The following is a 27,668-nucleotide window of genomic DNA, read 5'->3' as shown; positions in this document are numbered from 1 at the left end:
ATCCATTTTTACAGTGAACTCAAGCAGTGTTAATTTCGTCAACTAAAATATTTAGTCTTAATTTTAGTCAAAGTTATATTTTTGACGACTAAAATTGGACTAAAGCTAAATTAAAAGTTTTACATGAGACTAAAACTATGACTAAAATGTCCATTTATTTTAGTCGACTAAAATAAGACTAAATAAAAATGAAAAAAGGAGAGACTAAAATCATCCAAACTTCTATTGACCGTCTAAAAAAGCCTCATATCTTTTAAATTCACTGCCAAATGAACAGGTGTGTGCTTATTTCATGTGGAAGCAGCTCCATGAAGTCGAGGACCATGATTAAATATGATTATAATGAATATTATAAATGCAAAGTCGACTAAATTAGTCTTAAATTTAGTCGACTAAATTGACATGCAATTTTAGTCGACTAACACTAGACTAAAATTGAAAAGCTTTTTTTGACTAAATCTCGACTAAAATTAAATTACATTTTAGTCAAAAGACTAAGACTAAAACTAAAATAAAATATGTTGTCAAAATTAACACTGAACTCAAGGAGGTTGTCCACATTTAAACAATTTTTGCTCGCTTGGGTGACTATTAAGAATATAAGCACAAAATATTAATTGAATTATTTTAAAACGAGTCTGTTAGTGTGAATGGGTAAAGCTGATAGTTTTGCTGTGTCCTAGTGACCAGCTCATTCTGAAACATCAGACATTGGTTTGGACTCTGCGCTCTGGCTGCGTCTCCTAAACCGCTGGTACAGATCTGATCCGGTTTAAGCTCCCGTTGATGCAAAGACAATTTATACGGACATTACAATCTTTGCACGTGCCGCCGAGCATCGACTCGTAAATGAAATTAAGCTACTGTATGTGACAGATAGAAAGCGACAGAGGGACGACACGACCACAGACGCTTTTCCTTCCTTTCGCTCCTTATCCGTATGAGCGGAAACTCGCGTTGCTAATCGAAGTCCCCGATCAGTCTGATGGCGCACACAGGCTCCTCTCTCCCTTTTTGACAGATCAAAGATATTGTAACACGATCAAACTTTGGCGCGGTTCAATGTTAATGCTGAGTTTTACGCATTCGGGTCCAAAGCTCGGCTCTTAAGGTTAGGTTCTATTTCGTGTTTCCCGTGTGGCAGTTTTAGCCGGTCAATATCATCAGCGTTTGATACTGTGGACCATGCAATTTTGTTAGCTCTGCTGGAGCAACATGTTGGTTTTTCTGTTCACAGGCCCACATTAATGTATGTATCCCTCTGAGCCAGGTAGGGCGGGCCTACTCCAGGTACACACATAGGAGCGCAGCGCAATCATCGCATATGGTTAGTAATGCCGCAAATAGAAGTGATTGACGTGAAAATCAACGAATCAACTATTTTCTTTTTTTTCTTCCCTTAATTCTGATAGGCCCTTGACTGGTAGGCCCCTGGGCTGCTAGCCCATTGGATAAAGTGGCTTTGTCAGCATGGAGAATTTACGTTTGTGATGTCAGAGGTAAAATGTGGTGTTCCCCAGGGAAGCATTCTCGGTCCTATCCTTTTCGACCTTTATATGCTTCCACTAGGAACTATTATGAAGAGGCATAACGTTGCCTAACATTGCTATGCAGATGATGTTCAAATCTACCTGCCACTAAAATCCGAGAGCTCTGTGCAAACTTTATTGGACTGCCTAAAGGAAATACAGCAGTCAACGCAAAATAAGTTTCAGAGCTTAAACAAAGCTAAAACTGAAATGATTGTCTTTGGACAGTCAGACCTCCTGCCGACGTGTGATAGCGCAATTGGACCCTTGATTTCGTTTCAAAAGTCATTCTGTAGGAATGACTTTTTTTAAACTCAACAAACAAATAAATGCTGTTCCTAAATCTAGTGTTATCATTTGAAGGTTTTAAGCAAAGCGAAACCCTACATTCCACGAGTGCTCTTTGAAAAGGCCATTCATGCCTTTGTAACTTCACGGCTCGATTATGGTAATGCCCTGGCTGGTTCAAATCAGCCGACTACAGAGAATTCAAAACGCGGCAGCCCACCTTTTAACAGGGAAGACAAGCAGGGACCATATCACACCAATTCTAAAATCTTTGCACTGGCTCCCTGTGTATTTTAGAATTAATTTTAAAGTACTACTGATTGTTTTTAAATGCTTGAATGGCTTGGCCCCCTCTTATTTAGTTGAACTTTTTCAGCATCATGTCCCGACCACAGCCCTACGGTCTGCTGACCAGCTACTCCTGGTTGTTCCCAGGACCTGGCATAAAACTAGAGGAGATAGAGCCCTCTCTGTGATTGGGCCTAAGTTGTGGAATGGCATACCTTTGCACATTAGAATTGCACAAACACTCGAGCACTTTTAATCTTTACTAAAGACAAACCTCTTCTCACTGGTTTTGAATGATGTGTCTTGGCATTGTTGTGACTGCTGTGTCAAGTGTAAACTTTTGTTTTCTCACTGGTTGTTATTTGCTCTTTACTGTACAGCACTTTGGTAAGCTTTGGTTGTTTTTAAATGTGCTTTATAAAAAAAGTTTATTATAATTATAATATCGATGAGATTGTGATAAACATTTTTTTCTCCAAAATTTCTTTGCGTACCCCCCAGGCGTCCTGCGTACCCCCGGGGGTAACCCTGTACTAGGTGATGTCACTCCATTGCAACAGAATCAGAATGTCAACTTTGAGATGTAAAATGAGTTATTATTATTTATTTGTTTTGACACACTGTTTAGAATGAAAAAGGTTAAAGCACTCTGTATGTGTGTGAATGGGTTACGTGAAAAGCGTTACGGTATATAGAATCATTTGGATTATTTAGTTGGTCATGTAGCCACTAACCTGTGCTCAAAAACAGTTCACTAAACAAGCAGACACTACCTGTTGTAACTTGTACACCGTCAGACGCAAAAATGGGAAGACATTTGTGATGAACTAGATACAAGAGCAACACATGATCCGCCTTGATGTCATACAAAACAAAACTTTATTGTGTTCATACAAAAGCATTTCCCCTTAACCTACAGTTCATACATATTTTCCCTAAACGCAAGCTTGGTATACAAAGACTGGGCAACATTTACACTGGAAAATCAATGAAATAAATAAATCCCTTCTGGCTTTTTTACAGATGTCAAATGTTCTACGCCAATTGCGTTAAACATTGTTACCATTTTAATCTGGACTACAAAATTAGTGTTGAAAGATTTTGGACTGGGATTCAAGCATTAGTTAAATATTTGTCATTACATCTTAAAAAAAGAAAAAAACTATACAAAGCTATGTGCATACTACCTTAGTACAAAGAGTACAATACTGTAACAAATGATAAAGAACATATTTTATAAGAATTAATGTAATTCTTGTTTTTTCTTTTTCTCGCAGCTCACACACTTAAACTATTTGATCGTATTATGCACAAATCAACACATTCAGTGCACTTCATTGGTTCCCTCTTTGCAGTTGTCGTTGTTGGTGGTTACATTTGTTAGCCTGACTCTCTCGTTTTCGTGCTCGGCAGCTTTACGATCACGCACTTCACCCTCCACATGGAAGCCCACCATAATCTGATACACCACTACACCGATGAACGTGCCAATGAATGGAGCAAACGTGGGCACCAGGAACCACCCATTCCGATAACTGGACACAGAGAAATGAGGTTGTTCAGAGGTGAGCATCAGGGACACATTTTGAGATTTATCTGAATTAACATGAAGTGGTTCTACTTACGAGAAGACCTTAGCGCCCCAACCAGCCATTGAAGAAAAGATACGAGGTCCAAGGTCTCTGGCGGGGTTGACGGCATAACCAGAGTTAAAGCCCATAGAGAGTCCGATAACCAGAACCACAAATCCCACGGTGAAAGCCTCCAGCCCCGGGGGGATGGCGTGGTTGTGTGGATCCACAATAGCCAAGATACAGACGATCAGAGCGGCTGTTCCAATAACCTGCCATAATTAATACATGAGAATAAAGTTACACACGTACAAATGTTGATCTATTGATTGACAGTATTGATTGCTTTATTGTTACGCCACTGTTACCTGGTCAAAGAAGCCGTTCACAATGGTCAAGTGTCTTCCAGGATAAGTAGCAAAGATACCAGCAGTAGCAGAGGTTCCAGTCATATTGAAACATCCAGGGAAGTCCCACAGGGCATCTAATATGAAGAGACCAAAACATTATTACCTGTGGAATACAAAAACTGAAACATCGAGTTGGAAAATGCATTTGTCCAATCACTTACCATAGTACATGCCAAAAATGATGGCAGCACCAAAAAATGACCCAATCGTCTGGAATAGAAAGAACATAGGAAACTTTCTCCAGCGCTCTCTTCCAAGAAGGCAAAGGGCAAAGGTCACAGCAGGATTAAGATGTCCACCTAAAAATCATACAGATTCATGAGATTTTACCCTTTTTTTTGATGATTGTGTCAAATATAGAGCATGGCTTACCTGATATCTGTCCACAGACCAGGATGCCCAAGGTAGCAGCAAAGCCAAAGGCAAAGTTGACTGTGAGAAACATTCCATGAGTACCGCCACTCAACACCAGCTGGGCCACTGCACCCGTGCCAAACATCTGAGGACAAAAAATGATTGCAAAATATGTCTTTATGAACCCATACAATACACTTCTTTGTTGGTTCGTTTTCGTCAAGGGAAAACGTAAGGTGAGATGTTGTGATCCATATCAATTCAACCAGCACAACAAAAACTCATTAATCAGCTCTTCATGGAACAAAATGAGAACTATTGTAGCTATAACCCTATGCTGTATGCGCTAAAGGTCAGAATCCCCTCTGTCAGGAAGTATGATTGAACTGTGTTTGCATATGGGTACAGCGCATTATGTTATATGTGTCTGGTGAGTGTAAAGTCTGTTTTCCTGTGTTAAACTGTCTGGTGAGAGAAATTATGTGTGGTCTGCGCTTAGGGCTTAGGCTGCAGCTCGTGAAGCGTCTGATGAGGATACTTTTCCATCTCCCCACAGGACTGTGATGTTGAGGTTAGCCCAGGAGAACCACATACTGTGGGCCTGGCGCCTCCGGGAAGTTCATAATCATTGGGTCCAGTCTAAACTATCCAGAGTCTATTAAAGAAAACATGACATACTAGATCTGCTCTTCGTATTAAACAATAATGTCCTCTAATGTTCTTCTCATACGGATTCCAACAGATTGGGCCCGATTTATGTTAAAATGCTATTTCTCTAAATGTCAGAGATATCATCTTACCAGTGCTGAGTGGCTTAAAGTGATCACATTCCACCGCAAAGGTCTCATTTAAATCCACTATACAATTAGCTATAGTATAATTCCATTTCCGAAACCTGCGGATTATTTAGTACAGCGTGGTTTTTATAATGATCTGTATAACTAGGGTTACATTGCTATTTATTAGATATTTCCTAGAACCAACGTTATTTCTCAACACAGCACAGTCAAAAGATTGTCCTTAAGTCACCCAAGTTGGCACACTAAAACTGCTTTTCCTGTTGTGGAAGGGCTAAAGGCAAGATACTTTCTGGCCAAGAACCAGCTTTAAAAATCACTAGAGGAATGGTGAGATTTTGAGGCTCCCATACTGTGTGTGTATATGCTCTGTCATTTCCTTCTGATTTACATCACCGCCTGAGGACGAAACAAAATATATATGACAGCTAATATTGTCTCCACTAGGATGGGCCTCTATGAATGTGTTTGATCTAAATTCAATATGAGGTCCTTCAAACTACTTAAGAATTGAGGACAATATAGGCGTGTGCCAAAGCATGTACAGAGCAAACACTCACACTACTCTTAAAAACACTTGGATACAGAATTGACAAGGGTTTTTTTTTTCAGCGTGAAAAAGAGGGAACATAGAGATAACCAGATACATGTGAGTTATGTATAGCATGTATTGTACGTCATGTCTTAGTTCTATGGTGGAGCTCTTTTGTGCCATCTGCATGTGTCACTGCATACCACCACACCTTACCTTTTAGCTGTTCAATTACACCTCACATCGATACTTGTGCAGTGCATACATGACAAAAACATTACACAACATTATAGTTTTGTGGTTACCCGCTAAAGTTGTATTAAGTGTTAAATTCATTGTAACAACTTATCTAGTCTGTTTAAGACACTGAGTAGAGCTGTGTAAATATTCACCCTGTTACTTTAAGTCTTTTGCTGAATAAACAGTGTGGCTGTGTTCTTGTTTGCAGCTAGAAGCTTGACAAGGGGTGTTTCAAGGATGTGATGACAGCAAAAAGGTCTTAACTCCAGGTAATTATGGTCTTGTTATTGTAAATGAAATGCACTTAGGTGTATGTGCACTGAAATATCAAATCAAAATGTTCTGTGTTCAATGGTTAACTTGCTTTGAAGTCTGAGTGGACATACAAGTTATGCAATCAATCATACGTATATCACACGAATGTGTCAGAAAGTGAATGATCTTAACAAAACTAAGATAAGCAATGAATAGAACGGTTTTGAAAAGATGTGGGGGGGCCATAGGTCAAACCACTTCCACTACAAAGAATGAACTTGAACCTATACCCAAGCCCTTACTTTATAAGAAGCATTATGGCACTTACCACAAGGATGAGGGTGCCCAGACATTCTGCCAGAGCTTGCCGCAGCAACAGGTTACGAATCTGGAAGAAGTGTGATAGTTTCTCCAAGTACACCTTGTGTACGCCCATGTTTTCTGATGTGGAGAGCTGCAGCAGAGCCGCGAGGTCGGTTATAGTGGATGGATGGATTTTTCCTGTGAGGCTGTGAAACAAGGAGGAGCAGAGCTGTCCTTTATACGTGGAGGTTGATGGGCTTGGGGCTGGGCCAATGCTAAGCCACACCCTCACTGCACGACACTGCCCTGCCTAGGTCATGATTCATACACTTATTATGTATGCATGTGCGTGGATTGCTGTCACGAAGTTTCACTGCTACGTGATACAAAATTGAAATATGTGACTATATGCTGGTTTCATCAATTTCTACAGAAGTGCCATTTCCCGTGCAGAATGAGATGATGACAAAAAAAACCTTTTAGAACAGTTAGAATGTGGAAGGAAAAATGTGTAGGTTCTTTTATTTAGGTTTATTTACAATTATTACTATAATGAGTATCATTCATGTTTTGAACAATACTCCTAGAAGTGTATTACATAGAAGTTGCAGTACACTAAAACTACTCTCACAACATCTAAGATCATCTTACAAGTGCTTCTGCTGTCATTACCAGTGTAATAACAATCCTTCTGTACTACAACAAAGTTTTGGAACACTCTGCAAAATATATAACTTGGGTAGAGGACTCTAGTTACACCTGGCAATCATGTGTACAAATTCCTTCCTTGTGCCCGTCTCATTTTTGCTGACCTGTTCTTTTTGTCCACTGCCTGAAATTTCATCACTGCGTGTATTGTGCTCTTTTGGTCTGGTTTCAATAGAGATGTGAGAACATTTTGCGCCATTCAATTCCCACAGCCGGCAATATCTGTAAGAATCTGTGAACCCTTTTATTGCTTTTGTTCACTTTAGCTGTGCCCTGCTTCCCTTTGCAAGTCTAGTCAAGAAAAAAAAGAAAAAAAGAAGAAGGTAAATCAGAAGGTAAATCAGCTGCATGTTGTTTCAGTTTCAGACAGTAAAAACACTTTTGATGAGAAATGAAAAATGTTCTGCTTTCCCTGTTAATAATTATATTGCAGGATGCACATGGGAAAAGAATGGTGCTGTGAATTGACACTTGACAGGACCAGCTATTGTGCCCGAGGCAATCTGAGTCATGGTGTTCACAGCGCCACAGTCAGACGTAACTGTTATTGTGCAACATGTAAACGGGAAACTGTTAATTTGTTTATTTAGTACCACTGGCTATAGGTGTTTTCAATGCAACAACACACAAAAGAATAAATAACAACAAATAAAAATGTATATTTTTTCTCACACTAGTTAAGTGTGTATAGCTAACATCGCCTGCAAGCTGAATTTGTGAGATCACAAGGGGTGCTTATGTTATTGGCAGTGTATAAATCTGGCTCTTGCGTAATGCGTAGCAACTGAGTAAGCCTTGGCCTCACTTTAAACTTAAGAAAGAGTTTGAAAAATGGATAAATAAAACTTTTATTGAGTCTTTTTGATGCAATGTACTAGAAGGGCCAAAGTCGCCTCCACATATTGAAGAGACCGAGGTCCTTCGGAGTGAGCAGGCCTCTGCTCAGGTGCATTGTGTGTGAACTGCGTGCTGGGTTTCAGGTGACATCACAATGTTCTAAAGGCCTATAAGATTAGAGATTAGAGTAGAGGTAAAAGTATTTTGTTTTTGAGAACATTTTTGTCTTGTACAGAGAGATCATGGACCCAGTGACTAATCATTTTTATAATTCATTGATGATCATTCATCAAAGATGACTTGTGAAAGTGTAGTGCAGATAATGGGAAAAAACTGGCTCCTGTCCCCAACTGGGACCTGTGATATCATCACATTCTAGAACCTGAAAACAACCAATAAATAAACTTGCCTTGCCTTGCCTTTTTATGACGCAGGGGCACCACAGAGCAGGACAAGAACAGACTGAACAAGCTAGTCAAGAGCTGTCCTGGGCTGCCGAATGGATTCTGTGGAAGAGGTGAGGGACAGGACGCCAAGCTCTCATCCATCACAGACAACACCTCCCACCGACTGCATGGGACTGCAGCTCATTCAGTGGCTGTGATGCACACCCTCAGTGCAAGAAGGAGCGCAATCACAGGTCCTTCATTGTCACTGCTGTCAGACTGTACAACCCTCCTGTATAGTAACTCATGTGCAATCACGTCTGTGCCACGTGCTATAACCTCTGCATCAGAGCCACTTTATTTATAACCTGCATATATATGTATAGTATCAAAACATTCTCAGAAATGTGTTGATCATATGTTTAAGGGTTGCTACTGTATAATTGCTGGTAAGCATTTCTCAAGACCGCTTCATGCAGGTTCCCTCATGGGCCTCATCATAACATTTTTCATCATGGGCCGCGTATTGAAGTGCACACAGTATAGGGCCACAGACACAATGAGGTGAAACATTCAACTGGGTGTATTCATCAACTATTTTAACCATGTAACTGCGCCTTTATTTAGATTTAGAACCTTGGTGCACCTCTATCTCACATGCAAATCGGATGTTACTATTGTAGAGAATAATTAAACTGACAGTAAAGAGTACCATCTGTGGCCATCCGTGTCAATTCAGCAAAACCTGGTCTGAGGGGCACACTTTGGGCACCCGGCTACATAATTTGCTTGATTCCTTGAAGAGGAGTAGCCAAGCATCAAAGGGATCTGAAATACAGTAGTAGTAAAATAAAAGCTATTCTTTTCTGTTATAATGTTGTGAATGATGGCTGAATGTCCAGATGTGTAGCAGATGTGTGTCTGCAGCTGTGTGCCGGCTATACTTGTTTTCACCTGAGTTGAAAGCCTTAGAAGAATGGAAAATTTCCTTTAGTCTGGGATTAAGTTTTGAACTAAGCTGGGAAGTGAATTGTGTTGCGGAGGTGACATACGCACACTATACTCCCACCATTATTCCAACTCCATTAAGTCTGGGCACTTTAGAGTCACAGTTGTCCTAACAAGCCCTGAAACCTAAATCTTTTTGGCATAACCATGGACTTTTTGAGAAAATACCACAGAAATGTTTCCCAAGAGTAAATTTCTGTTATCTGTTAAATTGATCACTGTACAGTCAATACGTGACTAATAGGAAGGAAGTCTCAACATTAATGACGCAATTCATTACTGATCATCACTTGTTTGTTCAAGATACCTGTTATAAAGAGCTGTAGTTATAGGCCTCAATCCAGAGCGCTGATAAACTTTGTCTCTGGTACATTTCCATCATGCTTCTCCTCTTTCTCTATAATTACATTTGGCTGCAACATGCTCGCTCTATCAACATCTGAAGACAGTTACGCATTCACAAGGTAGCAAAACAACACTACCATTACGTAGTAATGTAAATGGAAAACAGCAGCAGATGACCTGAAAATAATCTTTAAATACGGATATACAAAGTGTTTACAGCCCAAACGTTGAAAATCTGGTAGTTCTTTGTGACCTCTGCATATCAAACCTTGTATCATACATTTTAGCTGCTCTGAAATAATACTGTCAACTACCAGTTACCATGCTATCTCTTCAGACCCACCTGACAAATTACAACTTAGCTGTTTGCCTTTAGGTACATTGCACATTTGGCCATACCGCCTTTGCTATGCCCAATCCCGTCAGACCTAGGAAGCTAAGCAGAGAAGGCAGGACTTGGATGGGAGACCGTTTGGGAACTCCAGGAAGCCTAGCGAATGTAATGCGTGATGGCACAGATTGGTCGCCTCGCTTCCGTCAGTCTACCCCACGGCAGCTGTGGCTATGATAGTAGCTTACCACCGCCAAGTATGGAGTGAATGAATAGTGCAATGTTAAGCGTCTTTGAGTGTCCAGAAAAGCGCTATATAAAACCAATGCATTATTATTATTATTATTATTATTATTATTATTATTATTTATTATTCAACTATCAATTCATACTGTGCCTTGGTATATAACTACGGGTCATTGCTGATCCATTTTATAGCATGACGCTGTAAAGTAGTGACAATGGCTGGCAGCAGATTTGACCATGTTCACATGAGGTTAACACTTACAATTAATATCCAGCATGTTTGCTCAAGTAGCAGTGAAGTAATTCTCTAATTATTGATAATTTAGTACATGGATCAAACCCTGAGGTGGGTAGCACTCAGTTACAACAAGTACAACAAGTAACTTTTTGAAGCTGTGAGCACATTTTTAAAGAGACAAATCTTCATTTTGATGCAGACAAAATATGATTTCTTCTTAAATGTTTTCATGCTATTTGAAAATATTAAAATATTTACATTACTCCATGTTTTGGTTCTAAGAATTTGTCACAACTGAAATATGAATCAAACTTTTCTTCTTTAAGTTGCTCAGCACTCACACTACACAAGCATCGTTTACTTTTTGGACTCGAGTCAATATTTACTTTGTATTTCTACTTGATTCTTCTCAAGTAGAAATACAAAGTAAATTTTAAAGCAACTACTCTTACTTGAGTAAATATTTTGCTTACTCAACTCACTTCTGATCAAATCTCAAGCAAGCGTGTCTACAGTCTAATAGTTTTTTCATGAATGTTCTTTCATTCATTGAAGACAGCCTTTGCTTGTTTTTCCCCTTGATTTTCCTCCAAATATATTGAACGCTTTTGTGAAGTAACAATGAACAACAGAGACACAGAAAATTGATTTTAAAAAGTAATATATTCATTCAATGTACTAGAACAGTGATTTTAAGGTGAGACAGAAGGCCTTAACATATTTCCATTAATTTCGCACTAATCGGATAATCACACACTATAATTGCTTTTAAAATACAGACAAATATGTGTGTGTACTTGTATCTGTGCTGCCTAAAAGGTCCATCTTTCGGTTCTAGCCTCAATAGTTTTGACCAAACCGCTCCCCATAATCTTGAAGTCCTCCAGAATTGCTTCAACATTGGGAACAGTGGTTACTTCTTCCCCATTAACTTCAACGGTTCTGGCCGACATCTGTGAGGTCTGAGAGACATTTAAGAGTTTTGAACATAATTGCATAACACTACAAAATATTATAAATGATAGTATTTAGCTTTACCTTGAATGGCAATGGTGTGAAGGCTTTTGGTTTCCACAAAACAGCAATCACAGTCCCACCAAATGGATCACAGAAAAATAGGGCCAGATCTCCAAAGGATTCCTACATAAATAAAAACAGAAGTGTTAAGAACTAAATTTACTAATTTACTAAACAATGTATGCGCCAAACTCTAACAATGATCTTCAAAAGTAGTTTATCTATGTATTTATCTATTAGGATCTCAATTAGCCACAGAAAAAAATGCTGCTATTCGCTGCCTGAACCGTGCACACTTTCTCCAGTTTGGCATTACTCAAATCTAAAAAAAGCATAACAATTGTGAAAACGTGACAACAACACAACAAAAAAGCCACAAATAGTGACAAAAACAACAAAGAAGCAGCAACAAAACCGTACCAGAAAAGCAACAAAAACACAACAAATGAGCAGCAAAAACCTGTTGAAAACAAAACAAAAAAGCAGCATAAAAAGAGACGAAAACAGGACAAAAAACGCTCCAACAACGCAACAAAAAACTCACAATTCGTTCATATGAGGCATTAATTACAGTGTTGTTCTCCAGCGCTCGGTTAAGGCGGGGGTAATAGGTTAACTATAGCCTGTTGTTGTGTCTTTCGTAAGATTTTTCATATTTTAGAAAGTCTTTACCAAATAAAGTCATAACTCATGTAATCCTGTCACCCTGTGGTTGAGCTGGCTGTAACCAGTTCAAAATGCCTAAGAATTACACCAGAGTTTGAATAAAAGGGGACAAGTACAAGCACAAGGAAGCTGGCTGTAGACATTGGTATGCAAGTATCTGCAGGTATCTGTATCTCCATTTTCCTTGTACGGCACTTCCAGATAATATGTTCATAAAACTTGTGAAACATGCGAGTCACAATTATGGATGTATTATACAAATACACTGTACATCTGGTAACAGTAGTGCTTATGTTTTCAGAATAAAGGGCTTATACATCAGCATTTGAAAAAAAACAAGCCTGCTTCAGAGTATGTTGAAGTGTCCCAAAGGATTTACTGCTATGAAGACTTACTCTGAGCTCTTTCAGGTACAGAGAGACGGGATCGTAGTCGACCACAGGCATGGCTCCTCCTGACTGTCCCATAGAGCCAGCTGTGGTGCCCCTTGTGAAGGTGACAGCAGAAGGATCCACAGCCTGGCTAAGGAGTGGAACCTGTTTTGGGTTTAGGTGAATCAACACATCATAGGCGTCCAGAGGAGGGCGCATGACAACCTGAAAGTGAGAACACAATTCCCATTCACATGTTAAAATCACAGAGTAACTAAATACAGAGGAACAGCTTCCTTGTACTCACCCTCACATCTTCAATTTCCTCACTGCACATCAGCTGATGTTCCAGGACTTTAAGACTTTCTGCAGCCACCATTATAATACGCTGAAGCATCTGAATATAAGAAGAGAGCGACTCATGGTTTTGTTTATGAAAATGTGACATTTTTTGTTTTGTGTGTTTCTGTGATTTCTGCACACTGGACACTGATCTATTTACAGGCCATTTCATCCAACTTACAATGAAAAAAATATTTGTTTAAAACTTTTAACCCCAGGTCTTCGAGCCAATCCAGGTAAACCCATTAGTGCCCTGTATATGAGTTTGGGATTGATAAAATTAACTTTTTGTGATGTCACAAAGCACAGTTCCTGCCTCCTGCCACTGATATAAATGGGCCTCTCAGGGAGGAGCAGTTTTGAGCTGCTACACGACTGAAGTAAGCGCAGGAAGTTGATTTGGGTCAGCTACGAACCATGGGCATCTGGAGACTGTGTGTTCTCTGTACATTCCTGTGTTCAACTGGATTTGTACATAGCAACTCTGGTGCCCACACAGAGGACTACAAGAATCAATATTCAACTTATTTCACAATGACAGAAAAAAACTATGAAAGGCAACTGGTGAGTACTATCTTATCAAATATTTACAGATATATTGGGATGATTTTTTATCTAATGAAACTATTTAAATGCATCTCTCTGGCTACAGATAAATGATTTACATGAAGTGTTGGAACGACTTCAAAACAAAGAATTTCCATCTCTGAGAAAAAAGCAAGGTTATCTACCTTTGGTAAGTAATGATACAAGCCATCTTGTCAATCAATAAAGTCCAAACAGACTTACCATTTATTATTCTATAAAATAAGCTAAAGAAAACGTGTGTAAAATTTTCAGTGCGAGCCAGGAGACCAGTGTGCATTGCGAAAAGGCTCCAGGATTGGAAAACTCTGTGATTGCTCACTTCCGCGGACATGCAACTCTTTTTTACATCGTTGTTTATAAACATTCTCAACATTGCTCTCCAGGGTGTATCTAATAGAATATTGTTTTGTATTTTGTCTCTTAAGCACTTGCAGTATTTATTGGCTTTATAACTAATATTTCAGTATTATTAAAGTGTGTAGTATGTCTGCTTTGTCACTGACCTGTACACTTGGTGCTTGTTTGGTCCACAAAGACATTTTTTTGTCCTTAGGCGTGGCTATAAACATGACAGGCAGGGACTCTCTGGAGGCCATGAATTCATTCTTGATCTCAGTATAGTCGGCCACTTCACGTGACAGAGGCACACAAAAAGGAGAAAAATATTGGTATAAGCAGAGTGAAGTCAGTGTACACATTGGTATTTGACCCAGAAGATAAGCTGTTTTATGTGCTTGCCTGTGAGCTGGTTGTTGAGGTTGACAATCAGCGGGTTGTTTCTCCAATCAAAGGAAGCGAGCAGATGAAGGAAACGCAGGAAGCCCACCTGAGGAGAACTGATGGAGAAAAAGTTTCACTCACATGACCTACTGAACGAACAAAGGATAATAGAAGAAAACATGTGCATGTATACACTTGACTTCAGGCAGATATCTAACAGCCTTCAGGTGGCACTCACCCAGGAGGAGTGAATGGTGCTGGTTGTAGGAAAAGCGATGCCACCAGTAAGTCTGTTGTGTCACCGTTAATATCACAACCAAAGAGTTGGGCACCCAGCCATCGTTTGGCAAGACGACACACAGCTCCGAAACATGTGTGTTGCTGCTGTAGCCTGTCAATATTTGATTAGTTAATAAACAAGTGCAGATATCAACGTGTGGTTGTCAAAATAATTAAACAATAGGAATGTTTACCCATGCAGGGTGCTTGTAAGGAGAGGCTTCAGTATAGTTGCCATTTCCAAAGCTTGAGCTTCCTCGGTGTCCCTTACCAGCAACATTCCATCTGCACCAATACTTTCCCTCAGAATCTGTGGTTCACGATGGTATGCAATCTGGATGCGGAACACCAGTCCATCCTAGATACAAAGTCATCGCAGAAGATTTAAATCAACCCACCATTATTAACAACAAACCATATGAAAACAAGAAAGACAATGACAGAATTTAAAATCACCTTCCACACATCCAAGTGAGTAGGACAAGCCCTGAATGTATAGTTGTGTTGCTGTTTCAACAATTCCCCAAGATGAATGTGGAATGCTGCTTTGATGTGACGGATAGCAAGACGATCATGAGGCCATTTTCCACTCCCCTCCATGTGACAAATAACTGTAAACACAGAGTTAGGTCATAAATATATATACAAATAATACACAAGTCTTTCATAGCACTTTCCCAGATGCTCAAAGTCACCTGTTATAGGGGCAATATATGAGGGGCAGGGTTTTCCTTCTTTAGGTAAAAGAGATCGGGATATCTTCTCATTCTCAAAAAAGGTATAATCCATTTTGGTCAGCTGGGGTGGGAATACCTGTAAATAATTATCAGACAACTTTACAATCCAGAAGTAAAGCAATTCTGCCACAAACTCTCAAACTCTCCATCTATACTGCACCTGTGTGTATCTGAGTGCTGGATGTGCTCCTTGCACAGATGTTATGGCCAAAGGCAGTCCTTTTAACTGCCATAACTTTCTACTCAAATCATCAAAGGATTGTACCACCAATAAACTCTCCTCCTCTCCAGTGCTGGACACCTGTGAGAAATAATAGTTCAATGCATTTCTTTTTCTTCCCTGGAAAAGGCTACAGTGGGCTTTCTGTCACGGTAAAATGTCACCCCCTAGTGGTAAACTATTATCTCGAATGTTTCACATACTATATCATGCAGAAGATTACATTAAACGATATGTACACACTACTGATAGGGATAGAGTAAAAAAAAAAAATACATACGTCACAAAGTAAAATAAATAAATAAAATTAATTATAGATTATCAGCTAACCTCCCGGCGTATTTTGATGACGTCATCCACCATCGCCCCGACATATCGAATTGAGGCTTCTGGAATACTCGCGTGGCTGTAATGTTGGTTAGAAGAACATTTTACTAAAGGAAAGTCGTTGGCTGTACACATATGTAAAACAGTTAGTTGATGAAATAAATACAAGGAATACACGGACGGGACGTGGATAATAAATAGGAATAACATTCGTCGACGATGATGGGGCGCTCGGGTAGAAAGAGAAGCAGCTCGGTTTGGGACTGCTTTAAACAGGTCGGAAACTATGTACAATGTACACGATGTAATGCAACATTGAAGTATTGTGGCGGAGCTACAAGCACCATGATCAATCACATGAAGAAGCACACACCGTTCACAAAACCGATAAACAACGAGGAGGAGATTGAGGAAAAGCCGATCATCTGCATGGTTGAAACCGTTGATGAAGAGGGCAATTCCGGGCAGATATCGCAAGCTTTTTTACAGTCTCCCAATACGTCATCTGACTGCACCGAAATCATCGACAGAAAGCGTTTAAAGCGAAGTTCTGTCTGGGATGTGTTCATCAAAGTAGGGGACGAGGTCCACTGCACTATGTGTGACTCCAAACTTAAATACAGAAGTAGCACCACCAGCATGATTTACCATATTAGAAACAAGCACTCAGAAGCGCTTCCTACTCATGCTCAGGTGAATGAGCTTATCTGTAAAATGATTGAGAAGGACATGCTTCCTATCAGCGTGGTGAGTGGCGAAGGCTTTTGTGATCTGCTTGCATTTACAGTGCAGAATTTCAAAATGCCATCACCCATTGATATCACGCGGCTTATTGAGGGACATTTTCATGAGAGAGTAGAGGAACTCCAATTACAGTTGACTAAAGTGGACAAAGTGGCACTAACTGCAGATTTTTGGACAGGTCTTCCATCTCAGAAATATGTGACAGTTTCATGTTCTTTCATAACTGAGGACTGGCAGGGCAAGTGGGCTGTACTGCAAACTGACAAGCTTCCATCGGACAGCAGCATCACTACAGAGTGCGTCTCAGAAAGGCTTCTTAAAACCGTAGAGACGTGGGGACTTGCTCAAAAGGTCACAGCGTGTGTTCAGAACACAGTGGATATCTTTCCAACTCGTGACTGTGCTAAAATAACATGGGACTATGCCACCTGCTTCTCCACAACACTGCAGTTAGCAGTAAATGATGGACTTTCTGAAGATCTCCTCCATATTATAACAGCTGCAGGGAAACTTGTTAGACACTTTAATATTAACCACATGGCAAATCAAGCTTTGCAGCAAAAACAGCTTCAGATGTGCTTGCCACAAGTCAAGCTAATCCAGTCCAACAAAACGAGATGGGACACTATATGTGACATGTTTGAAAGATTGCTAGAGCAGCGGTGGGCCATCAAAGCTGTGCTATCAGACCGCACAATTTTCAACAGACAGGAAGCTCAAGCCCTTGAGATCGAGGATGATAACTGGCAAATCATTGAGAACTTTACAACTGTATTGGCAACTCTGAAATGGGCAACAACGGCTATATCAACAGAGGCAGAAGGATCCATTTCAAACATTTATCCAATAACCTTCAGCCTCATACAGATACATCTAGTAGCTAAGGCAGATGACATTGAACAAGTCGCTTCCTTCAAACAGAAAATTCAAACGTCACTAAGGAAACGTATGGAGGTACGTATCATAACGTCCTATCCTCAGAAGATAATTTGCTTTTCCCGTCTCACAATTCATCTTTTCTGTTAACAGGTTGACTCAACAGATTTGGCTTCCAAACCTGCCTTGATTTCCTCTATGCTTGACCCTCGTCACAAACACCTCAATTTCTTGCCCCCCACGGGTAGGCTGGCTGCGAAAATAAAACTGCATGAGTTGGTGTCAAAGTTGGATGCATCAAGTACACCAGCAACCGCCAGCAAAGAGGAGCACAAGCCCTCGGATATACCTAGTACTTCTCATGGACCCATTCCCAGGAAAGTGAAAAGCGACAGGAAAAATACTATGATGCTGCTCCTGGGAGATAACTACAGTTGTCCAGATGCCACAGACTGCGAGGCTCAAGTAGATTACTATTTGAGAGACATATCTCCCTCTCTTGACATTAACCCTCTTCACTGGTGGAGAATAAATGCACCACGTTTCCCTAAGTTAGCTTCTTTGGCACGCCAATACCTTTGTGTGCCTGGAGTAGCACTACCTTTATCAACTGAAAATGGACAAACATTTGCAACATTGCGTGCAAGACTGGATCCAGAGCATGTTAATATGCTCATCTTCTTGAATAGAAATGCAACTCTCTAACTTTTTAGTGTTTACAATGAGACTAATGATGAGCTGAAAAAAACATTTATGTCTCTGTATGAGCTGGTTGTTTACTTTTTTAGTCATGTTTAGCTAGTTTTAAAGAAGGTATTTGTTACTGTTGAAACCATTGAAGCTGAATCTGTTTTGCCCTACACAACTTTAACAAGATGAATTGAATACATACAGCTGTAAGAGGTGTGTGATGATTTGTTTGGGGACCAATCTTTTCTGGTAGATGCTCTCTCCTTCCCACATCACGGCTTCTGTGATGGCACCATCCTGGAACCGACGCAGCTCAGAACGAGAACCCCAAAGCTGACGAAACTCGGCTGCCTGAAAAAAAAAATACAAACATGTGACAATAACTTGCAATAAGAAAACGTACAGCAAGTGTAATAACACTAACCTTGGGACTGTCTGCAGGAGGCCCTCTTTCTAAAACAGAGGTGGCAAGTTCTGGTTTCAAGAGCAGGCCAAAGGACAAAGCCGGCTGGTCTTTATATTTTGGTGCTTCATTCTGTACAGACCACTGACATAGAAACATAAAAAAAAAATAGTACATCAATTTGGTGTTGTGTTACTGTTATAGCAAAGCTCCTTGACTCATTATACACATTTAACTTACCTCAGGGTCAGGAGCACGGGAATGGGTCAGAAGAATTATTCTCTGACCTAGTCCTTGTTGAATCAATGATAAAATATAAGGCAGTGAAGCCTGGATGTAGTTTCCACAGTGGTCCATCAACTCATTCAGTAGGTTGAGCTTCTTACAGCTGGACTGCAGCTTTACAAGCTCACACAATCTGTGAATCATGAGCATTTTACAATAAAAGATTATTAAAAACACTAATGTAAAAAAATAAATAAAATAAAAAACTCACTGAAAGACATGGTCGCTTGTCCTCGTCATAGGTTTTGGTGTCATTAGAAGGCTCTGAAATCCTTCTACTGTTGCATTATCCCAAAACTCCATTGAAACAGATGCTTCATGCTGCAGCTATACAGCATAATCAAATGTATTAATGGGGGGGAAAAAATGCTTAAAAACAATTCTGTATATTTTTTTTCACAGACAGTACCTGTTTGTAGGTAGAAGTGGTCATATCAGCGCATAAGTTAAGATGCCCTGATGGGTCAACAAAGACGACCTGATATGCCCTGTGGAACTCTTCAAGTGATGGCTGGAGCAAAGATCCCAAATTATTGTTGGTTACACAGTACATTTAATATTTTTTCTATTAACACTTACGACTGTGGAATCAGTTTTTTTTGCAAGGGTAATTCCATTTACTGATAGATCTGTGGTCGCTGTGGTTAAAAACAGGTAAATGGAAGATATGCTTTAACAAAAAAATACATTAAGCCACACAATACATTCAGTTGAAAGTTTACCTTACCAAGAAAGTTTAAACTGTTTCGGAGCAACTGATAAGCAGTCATACTGGCACTGATTCTGTGAGTGGTCAACAAATACGCCAAAAGCATTGAAGAAAGAAATCCACTGAAGCAACCAGGCCCCTTAAAGATAATAGTGATGGTTAATGTAAAAAAAACACAACAGTGAAATAAGAAACAACTAAAGACAGGTAAGATTAATGCACTACCTTGTCAAGTTCTCTTTGACGAAGCCAGACTTTAAGTAAGGCCACCGCATCTGCAAAGGCTGAGCATTGAGACTGAATGGCAGACAGAAACTGAAGGTGAGCTCTGGGCAGAAGGTCCCCAAGAAGTGTGCTGTTGTAATGCGGTGTTGGAGGTTCATTGAGTTCTACAAAAACAAAAAATAATGTAAAACTTGAAATATACAAATTGTCTCCACCAAATTTATATAAGTCCCATTACCAGAATGAGGGATCCCAGTGTACCAAGCTGTCCTTATATTATTTCTCTGGGGATGGAAACGACTTGGCTTGAAAAACCCAGGAGGTGGACAAGCATGAATACGTACACTGAAGCTAGATGAATCCTTGCCTATACAGAAAAAAAAAAAAAGAATCTCAAATAAAAGACTCAAATTTCAAAATAGTTATGAACAAAAACTACATTTGAACAGCATTTTATGGATGAATGGTTAAAACCAAGACCTGGCGGGCTCAACAGTAGAACAGGACGAAGCCGGTTGCCTTGTAGACAGGAGTAATGCAATGTTCCAATATCTGAAGAAGTGGTGAGGTGCTGAGCCAGACCTGCCAGATATAGAGCTCTTTTCCTGGGATACCTTTGATTCAAGGCATCTTTTTCTTGAAGGATATCCTTGAAGTGACATTAGTTGATTTACATTTATTTGTTAAATTATCATGGTCAATTTAAACAACGGAACTTACAGCTGGGATATTAACAGCGACGTCAACCATGACATGTGGTTTAGTGCAGGTCCCAAGTGGGTAGCTGCCAATAAGATCAACCGAAGATGGAGGTCCCATGTGAAACTTGCCATTTGATGTTTGAGGTACAAGAAGGAAGGGAACTTTAACAGTGCCAGTCAACCATGACAGATCACTCATCTAAACACACAAAAAATTAGACACCAGCAATTAAAAGTAAAGCACACACTAATCATTAACCATCACAGCTTCACCAACATACCTCAACCTTTTCAGTTTTTGGCACAGATAGTAGCAGTTCTGTAATAGTCTCAATGAATAAATCAATCTGCTGTTTCTTTCGTTCACTGATAAAAACTTCCTTCAGCAGCTCCTCCATCTGACAATTAAGATTACAGATTAATATGTATAACAACAACAACATTGCAGAGGGTCATCTCTTACTTACCTGCATTTTAAGTAAACTACAATGGAACAGGCTTTCAGCCTCTTTCAGCTGTTTCAGTTCCTCTGCAGTTGGAGGTCTGTACAGGTCACTTCTGGACATCTTTACAGGATGATACTTTATTTCCTCATTTGTAGCAGAATCATCAGGTGGACCTCTTTTAGTTTTAGACAGAACCTTGCCTTCCTCTTCATTATGAAAGGAGTCTGATACAATCATCTGAGACACATAAAATAATTATATTTTTAAAACAGTGTACTATTGCAATAAAAACTGTAAAAGATCCATTTAACACAATTGCGTCGGTCTGATTTTACTAATGGTTCACAAAGACACAGATATTCATAGCAATAATTTTATAATATAATTATAAAAAAAAGAAATTCATAATAACACATTAGCTGTACAGTGTAGTTATTGTAACCAGTCGAACTTTGAATTGTACAAAATCTAGGAGCGGGATGGGTTGGGCCACAGGTAGGGTTGGGTCTCACAGTGTTTTAGAGCTAATAAGAGAGACCGAGCTAAACTAAGAGTTCAAGGCCACAGAGTATGATGTCACCTTCAAAAGTAAAAAACTAAAACACCAACTTATGTAAACTTTTGGTTGTCAAGTGTGAGTCAATTTTCACACTGAAGAAGTTAACTTTCATTGATCATAATGATGATGAATAGCAATAATCTAAAGACTAAGTAGGCATCTTTAATCATTGACGGACTGGCAAGCTTTGGGTAAAATTGTGTGGGGAGGGTTGGGTCACACAGATGACGCCTGGTAAACATGTTTTGGTGAAGTATCCAACTGAATAAAAACTTCATTTTACTTTGCTAGAGTCATTGAAGAAGTAAGATAAGATAATCCTGTATTGATCTCACAATAGAGAAATTCACTTGTTACATTCGGCACTCAATAAGATCACTCAGTGTGCAAAATAGACAGAAAATGTGCAAAAAAAGGTAAGTAAAAGCAAAAATCTTAAGGGGCAAGAGTACAAACAATAATACAATTAAAATAAAGATTAGAATAGACTATTGCCCGTAGTTTTGCAAAGGGGCTATTGCACATGTTACTTTATAGTCTTGTTGTGCAGTCTTAACAGCAGTGGGGATGAAGTGGTGGGTGGTCTGTTATTGTGGATCTTATGTTTTGTTTACAGATCCAAACAAGGAAGACAAAAAACTTATTAATCCAAAGACTGTTGTTCTCATGCTTGGTACCCCTTTATCTGCAGGAGCTATTGATTGGTCTGCTCCATCTATTATGTTTTCTGTAGATCTGAGTGGTTGTTAAGTTCTGTAATTCAATTTTTTTGTTTAAAAAAAGAAAGAAAAGGTTTTTCTGTGAAGGATACCCGTGTTTCAATACTATTCTAACTTTACCCAAACAAACAATACAATTCTACAAGATGTCATCCTGTCATAGATAAATTTGTGTGTTAATCCTTCAGAATAGTAAGCCAACCCTCCCTTTGGGTCAAATCATTGCAATTCAAAATTCAAATTGGTGTGATTCCCTATTCAATATTAAAGTCTTATGAGGTATCTTACTCATTGTTCTTAAGAGTGTACATATAGTATCTTGGCAAAATGTTGAAGCCTTGGCAGCAAAGGTAGGAATGTCTAATGTGACCCAGTCCACCCCGCTCTCTGTAATGAATGAGGTTCAGACGCTCTCAAACAATATAACCTACTAGGTAACAAAAAACAAAACAAAACCAAAACGCGACGACTTTTCACTTGTATCACCGTAATAAACAGTACTCATCACCAACAACAAGCTATTGGGAGAATGTCAATGCCTTGGCGCAAAAACAATGTAGACTTACCTCAGTTGAGTAATCTGCGTCCTTTTGTTTCTTTTTCATGTTGTAGCGGTTTTATATAAGTTAATGAACTATAAAGAATCTAAATTGTATTGGAAATCGTGTGTAACGCTCGCACACGCGGAGAAGGGTCATTCAACCTTGCTACTAGCACATGTAGCCTCTGATTGGTTGGTAAATGAAGGAATACATGTGATTGGCTACAAATGGCATTTCGTCATAGCTTCAGTGGTAGTTTGGTTGAATGCACAGAAGTTCATATATTTTATATTAAAATATAATATTATTAATATAATACATTGTGCGCATACACCACCGTGGAGGTACTACAGCCACTACACAAGAAAATAAGCTTTATAATAAATGAGTAAAGAAAAAGTCGTAAACTCGTCTCAGCGAGCCCCTGATTGGCTCATAGTTGCTTAGCAACTATGCCACTGTAAAATGGTTTCTATGGCTGCGTCGAACGCTCAGATAATCCCGTGCTACAAGGGATAAATCAGTCCTATGCATGGGTCCCGTGTGCCCCCTGCTCCGTTCTAGGACCATTAACTAAGCTAAGTAAACGTTCACGTTCAGTAAAATAGACCGAGCTAATGTGAGAAAAGTTCTGTTTGTATTTGTTTGGAGCGAAATTCTCGAATCCTTGTAGCTAACACTCAGCCGCGGCTAGCAAATCCGTATTAACCATCACCAACTTTGAAACAGATGCTGTAACGTAACTACTCAATAGTTTTTATTCTAAACCAAATAACAAATTAATTTCTATTACATTTAATCCCCATACTCGGACAATTAAGTTATTCGAGAAAATAGAGCCTGAATGATGTATCACAAAGAAAAGAGCATCCAAATAAAAAACAGTGCATCTGCACTGTACAACAACCTCAGTGTGCTTCGCATCGCTCCTCGAAAGCTAACATATTTCACAGTGGTCCACGCAAATGTTGTGAATATGGTGAGTGCATCCTGGGATGGACTAAATTACTCCCACAGACAACTGCAATCCAAAGAGCCCAACGTGGCAACAAGCACATCACTCATAATGCAGGTCAGGTCGCTGAGTTGCCTATTACTTTATAGCAGTTTTTTATTATTTGTCACTATTTGTAACGATATTATTACAGGCCTCATTCTGTGTTCTCCCCTCACGCGAGTTGCTGGTGGTGACATCTCAGAAAGGCATTCAGGTAGAAGGCCTAATTGTTTGTATGTCTTATTTTATTTTATTTTATTTTTATCATTACTATTATTTTAAAGTAGATACAGCAGTTAGTAGTTATGTGTATTGTTATTAGTTTGGAACCAGAATAATTATCATTGCCATTACTTTTATTTATTGAAATGGAGTTGTGTCTTGCATAGTTATGTCTTGCAGTTTTTATTTTATTTTACTTATCAAAAATAATGCTAATAATGTTTTTGTTTTTCTAGATCTATGAATCTGATGGTTCTATAATGGTTTACTGGCATGCTCTTGACACACCTGAAACACCCACGGGTACGTTTCCTTGGGTAACTTGGCTTTTGAAGAAGTTGTTCTCAAAGGTGTTTTATCACACCACAATTTTTAAATGAATATTATGAGTAAGTCTACAAGTCAACCCCGTTTAACTATATTCAATAATTTGAACATTTGTTCCTCTTGTGACTTAAAACTGCCTTTGCCTCGGAAAGTTGTGAATTCCAAATATCTGTGAAATGCACACTCTTTCAGCAGTTTTTTTACATTTCTCACAGTGTTTTCATCCACTCTTTTAACGTATTATTTCCTAATAATGTAGTAATGGTGCTTTTTTTTCACTTAAAGTTTATTGTTGATTTTTACATTTTACAACAAAAAGAACATTTGCAACCCAGTGTCAGTGGTCATAGTGTATAAAGTCCGTGTATAGAGTCCATTTTTCCCATCTCTCTTCACAGATTTCTTGTTGTTGTCTTATAATATAAGTTAGTCTCTCCATGTTGTGAATTTCATTTGTAAAATGTTGTCTAGTCTATCAACCTTTGATTATAATTCTTTTGATTTTGTTTATTTTATCAGCACTGTTAATGTTAATGAACACACATGCATGTAAACTCGACACGCCAGGTTACTACCATGGCAACCATGGACTAATTTCCATAGCTTGTCCCGCACTGGTACTCTCAAACACACTCCCCCCGTCTGGGGACCTTCTCGCTGTGAAGCACGAGCGCTAACTGCGGCGCCACGGTAAATGGATACTATTTATATTATTTATCTAACAATACTTTCTGTGACAGCCCAAGCTGTGTTTGCCCGAGGAATATCAGCAGTATGGGATAATTACATCTGTGTGGGTAAGTATTTTAATTAAATGTTTCTGACTATTAAAATTACTGACAGAAGTCAAAAGAGCCAAATTCAACATTTGTTCCAGGTGTGTCATCAGGATCAATTCTAGTATTCGACATTCCAAGTAAAGGCAGTAACATCACTTTGTCTGAAGTGCTTGAGGAGCATAAGAAGTCTGTCACTGACATGGCTTCAGAGTGCTCTGGTAGCCAGGTGAGTCGGAAGTTTCATAGTACAGTATTATGTACGACTAATTTTGGGTTGATTTCTTCCACCAGGAGTGCATCGCCGATATGGTTAGCGCTGACGATGGAGGCAACCTCTGTGTGTGGAAAGCCGGCGAGGAGTTTCAAATCCTGAACAAGATACCTGGTTTTGAGTAAGATTTGTTTCAGATCTACTCACAGAAGCTTGAGCTTATTTGGATGTGTTCTTGTTTATTCCTTTGTTCTCTCAATACATTTTTGTGTACGACTGTTGTTCCTATAATGACATTCACTGTCCCTCATTTCAGTATGACATGCTCATCTGTGAAGCTGTGGAAGGGTACGATTGCAGCAGGTTATGGTACTGGCCAAATCCGTTTGTATGAGGCTGTGACTGGAATTCTACATGTGGAAATTAATGCCCATGCTCGCTGGATTTACTCTCTGGACATTGCTCCTTTTGCTGGCCTAGTAAGTTGGAAAATATGTTCATGAACGTGGTAGAGATTTTCAAATATTGTTGACTGAACTGGGTGTATTGAGTTGAGGACTTTTCTGCTCAATCTTTTGAAGCTTCCTCTCACTCTTGTAGTCATAATGTAAGGCTGAAAGTGAAATGTCCTCAATTCAATGAACCCTGTCCAGTCAACAACATTTGAAAATCTTGACTGCAATGAATAATACTTGGACAAATGAGAGCCTACATAAACATGCTCAGAAACATCATAAAGTATAATCGATTGTGCTCTGTGTGGTGTAGCTTCTGTCTGCAGCTGAAGATTCTCTGGTGCGGGTGTGGCACATGTCTTTAACCCCTGAGACCAACAGTGTTGAGGTAATCTCATGTCCAAAGTCTTATTTATGTTTGTTAATATGGCCATTTTTTAATGTGATGTCCCTACTTTTGCAGGTGGCTCATTTACATAATGAATGTGTAACAGACACACAAATCTGCGGTGCCCGGTTCTGTGATGATGATGGCTATGCTTTTGCAGTGACGGGCTATGACCTAAGTGAGATTATCCGCTACACACAGACATAGCATGTTTTCATTGATCATTTGTTTTAACTGAACTGCATTAGCAAAACATAGTCATTGTAAACAGAACAAAAACGGAGTAACAGCCGTCAATGTGTATATTCTCCAATAACTTTAAATAAATATTTTGTACAGTCACACAGAATCCTGTGTCGTCACTAAACTTGTTCTATGCACTGACATGCACCTCCCTTCGATCCCACTAGGTGGCAGTGCAGTCAAAACAAAAGCTAAGAGAGCGTGAGTTCTTTATAAATAAAATTCCTTATTTTTATGCAAGTGTGTATATGATGTTGTGATGTCCTTGGACACAGACACAAGTAATCATGGAAAAGCGTGATTTCTAGGAATAATTCGCAATAGTAAAATTGCCTACTGCGCAGTTGTAGCAGCAGCTTTTTTCTACTCATATGGGTCAAATACATTATGTGGGTTAGACCCTAAAAGAGCCGTGTGTGTGTGTGTGTGTGTGTGTGTGTGTGTGTGTGCGTGTGTGTGTGTGTGTGTGTGTGTGTGTGTGTGTGTGTGTGTGTGTGTTTTTTCAATGCAACAGCTTCACGGGTGTTTTCTGCACTTGGACTCCCTTCTTAGACATATATGTGTGTTTTTATTTTTTAATTTGTTAAAATAATATCTCTTATGACCTTACCCTCTGACCAGACAAGGCTTCAGGGACTTTCTGCAACCTCAGGCACCTTTAAGGTTGGGAAGAGCTAAGTACCAGAGTATTCCTGTTCACCTGTCTGTGAAAACCAGGTCAGTGAGGCATTTTGACTTGTTTATCTGTGCATGTAATAAATCCCTCGGTCCAGGGCTTTTCTAGTTTGCAGTCAACACTGATCACATAACATCATCTGACAAGGCTGTTTTGAGCCCACACGCATGACAGGTTACATAATCTGAATTTGGTAGATAAAGTTGTACCCATAGATGACAATTTTCAACAGATGTCTCTGTATTGTTTTAAAAGGGTTAAAGACTAAGTGAGATTGTGATATATATACATATATAAATATTTAATGTAATATAGATTTACAGGTGGAGCCATGTTTGCCACTAGCGGTACCTGTGCCACATTTTGAGAAACACTAAGAGACTGGCACCTGACTGCATCTCTGGCATAAAGATAAAAACTGAGAACATGAGAAGTGTGTAGCATGCCTTGTTTTTTCCACCAGCAGCATGATTTTTGTGTTATAGCCAGAGAGCAATTTATCCTGGCCTGTCCGGTCTAGTGACAGTTGTTTGTCTGA

At 39.3% G+C, this 27,668-nt stretch overlaps 4 protein-coding genes and 1 long non-coding RNA gene across 5 annotated transcripts; 3 read left to right on the top strand and 2 right to left on the bottom strand.

Annotated features, from left to right (window-relative positions):
* Positions 1-2,955: 2,955 nt before the first annotated feature.
* Positions 2,956-6,762, bottom strand: LOC306970059 (aquaporin-3-like). Its single transcript, XM_079565885.1, has 6 exons — positions 6,593-6,762; positions 4,459-4,585; positions 4,248-4,385; positions 4,045-4,160; positions 3,731-3,948; positions 2,956-3,640 (listed from the first exon to the last, which is right to left on the bottom strand). The coding sequence occupies exons 1-6, from the start codon at positions 6,698-6,700 to the stop codon at positions 3,430-3,432; spliced, it is 918 nt and encodes a 305-aa protein (XP_079422011.1). The 5' UTR covers positions 6,701-6,762; the 3' UTR covers positions 2,956-3,429.
* A 4,567-nt stretch (positions 6,763-11,329) lies between these two features.
* nol6 (nucleolar protein 6 (RNA-associated)) lies at positions 11,330-22,987 on the bottom strand. The gene is made up of 26 exons (XM_079560700.1): positions 22,857-22,987; positions 21,034-21,249; positions 20,848-20,964; positions 20,586-20,765; positions 20,346-20,514; positions 20,104-20,232; positions 19,866-20,029; positions 19,659-19,779; positions 19,511-19,569; positions 19,341-19,442; positions 19,143-19,258; positions 18,887-19,064; positions 18,668-18,790; positions 18,446-18,594; positions 15,937-16,012; positions 15,547-15,687; positions 15,345-15,462; positions 15,106-15,260; positions 14,844-15,007; positions 14,609-14,761; positions 14,389-14,486; positions 14,154-14,278; positions 13,028-13,117; positions 12,745-12,945; positions 11,705-11,806; positions 11,330-11,628 (listed from the first exon to the last, which is right to left on the bottom strand). The coding sequence occupies exons 1-26, from the start codon at positions 22,893-22,895 to the stop codon at positions 11,479-11,481; spliced, it is 3,435 nt and encodes a 1,144-aa protein (XP_079416826.1). The 5' UTR covers positions 22,896-22,987; the 3' UTR covers positions 11,330-11,478.
* On the top strand, positions 13,388-13,950 carry LOC306966088. Its single transcript, XR_013793087.1, has 3 exons — positions 13,388-13,626; positions 13,715-13,798; positions 13,903-13,950. It is a non-coding gene; the product is annotated as an uncharacterized lncRNA (long non-coding RNA).
* LOC306966077 (zinc finger BED domain-containing protein 4-like) lies at positions 16,019-18,290 on the top strand. The gene is made up of 2 exons (XM_079560711.1): positions 16,019-17,631; positions 17,707-18,290. The coding sequence occupies exons 1-2, from the start codon at positions 16,153-16,155 to the stop codon at positions 18,256-18,258; spliced, it is 2,031 nt and encodes a 676-aa protein (XP_079416837.1). The 5' UTR covers positions 16,019-16,152; the 3' UTR covers positions 18,259-18,290.
* A 692-nt stretch (positions 22,988-23,679) lies between the features above and the next one.
* On the top strand, positions 23,680-26,476 carry wdr54 (WD repeat domain 54; the record flags this gene model as incomplete). Its single annotated transcript, XM_079566017.1, has 9 exons — positions 23,680-23,904; positions 23,981-24,043; positions 24,288-24,354; positions 25,119-25,175; positions 25,256-25,383; positions 25,449-25,549; positions 25,685-25,847; positions 26,137-26,211; positions 26,287-26,476. 9 exons carry the CDS (start codon positions 23,680-23,682, stop codon positions 26,416-26,418), a joined length of 1,011 nt encoding a protein of 336 aa, XP_079422143.1. The 3' UTR covers positions 26,419-26,476.
* Positions 26,477-27,668: the final 1,192 nt, after the last annotated feature.

The sequence above is a fragment of the Gobius niger genome (genome assembly GCF_951799975.1).
Source record: "Gobius niger genome assembly, chromosome: 1".
Lineage (NCBI taxonomy): Eukaryota > Metazoa > Chordata > Actinopteri > Gobiiformes > Gobiidae > Gobius > Gobius niger.
The sequence above is the reverse complement of the archived record's forward strand: the minus strand, read 5'-3'. Positions and strand labels throughout refer to the sequence as shown.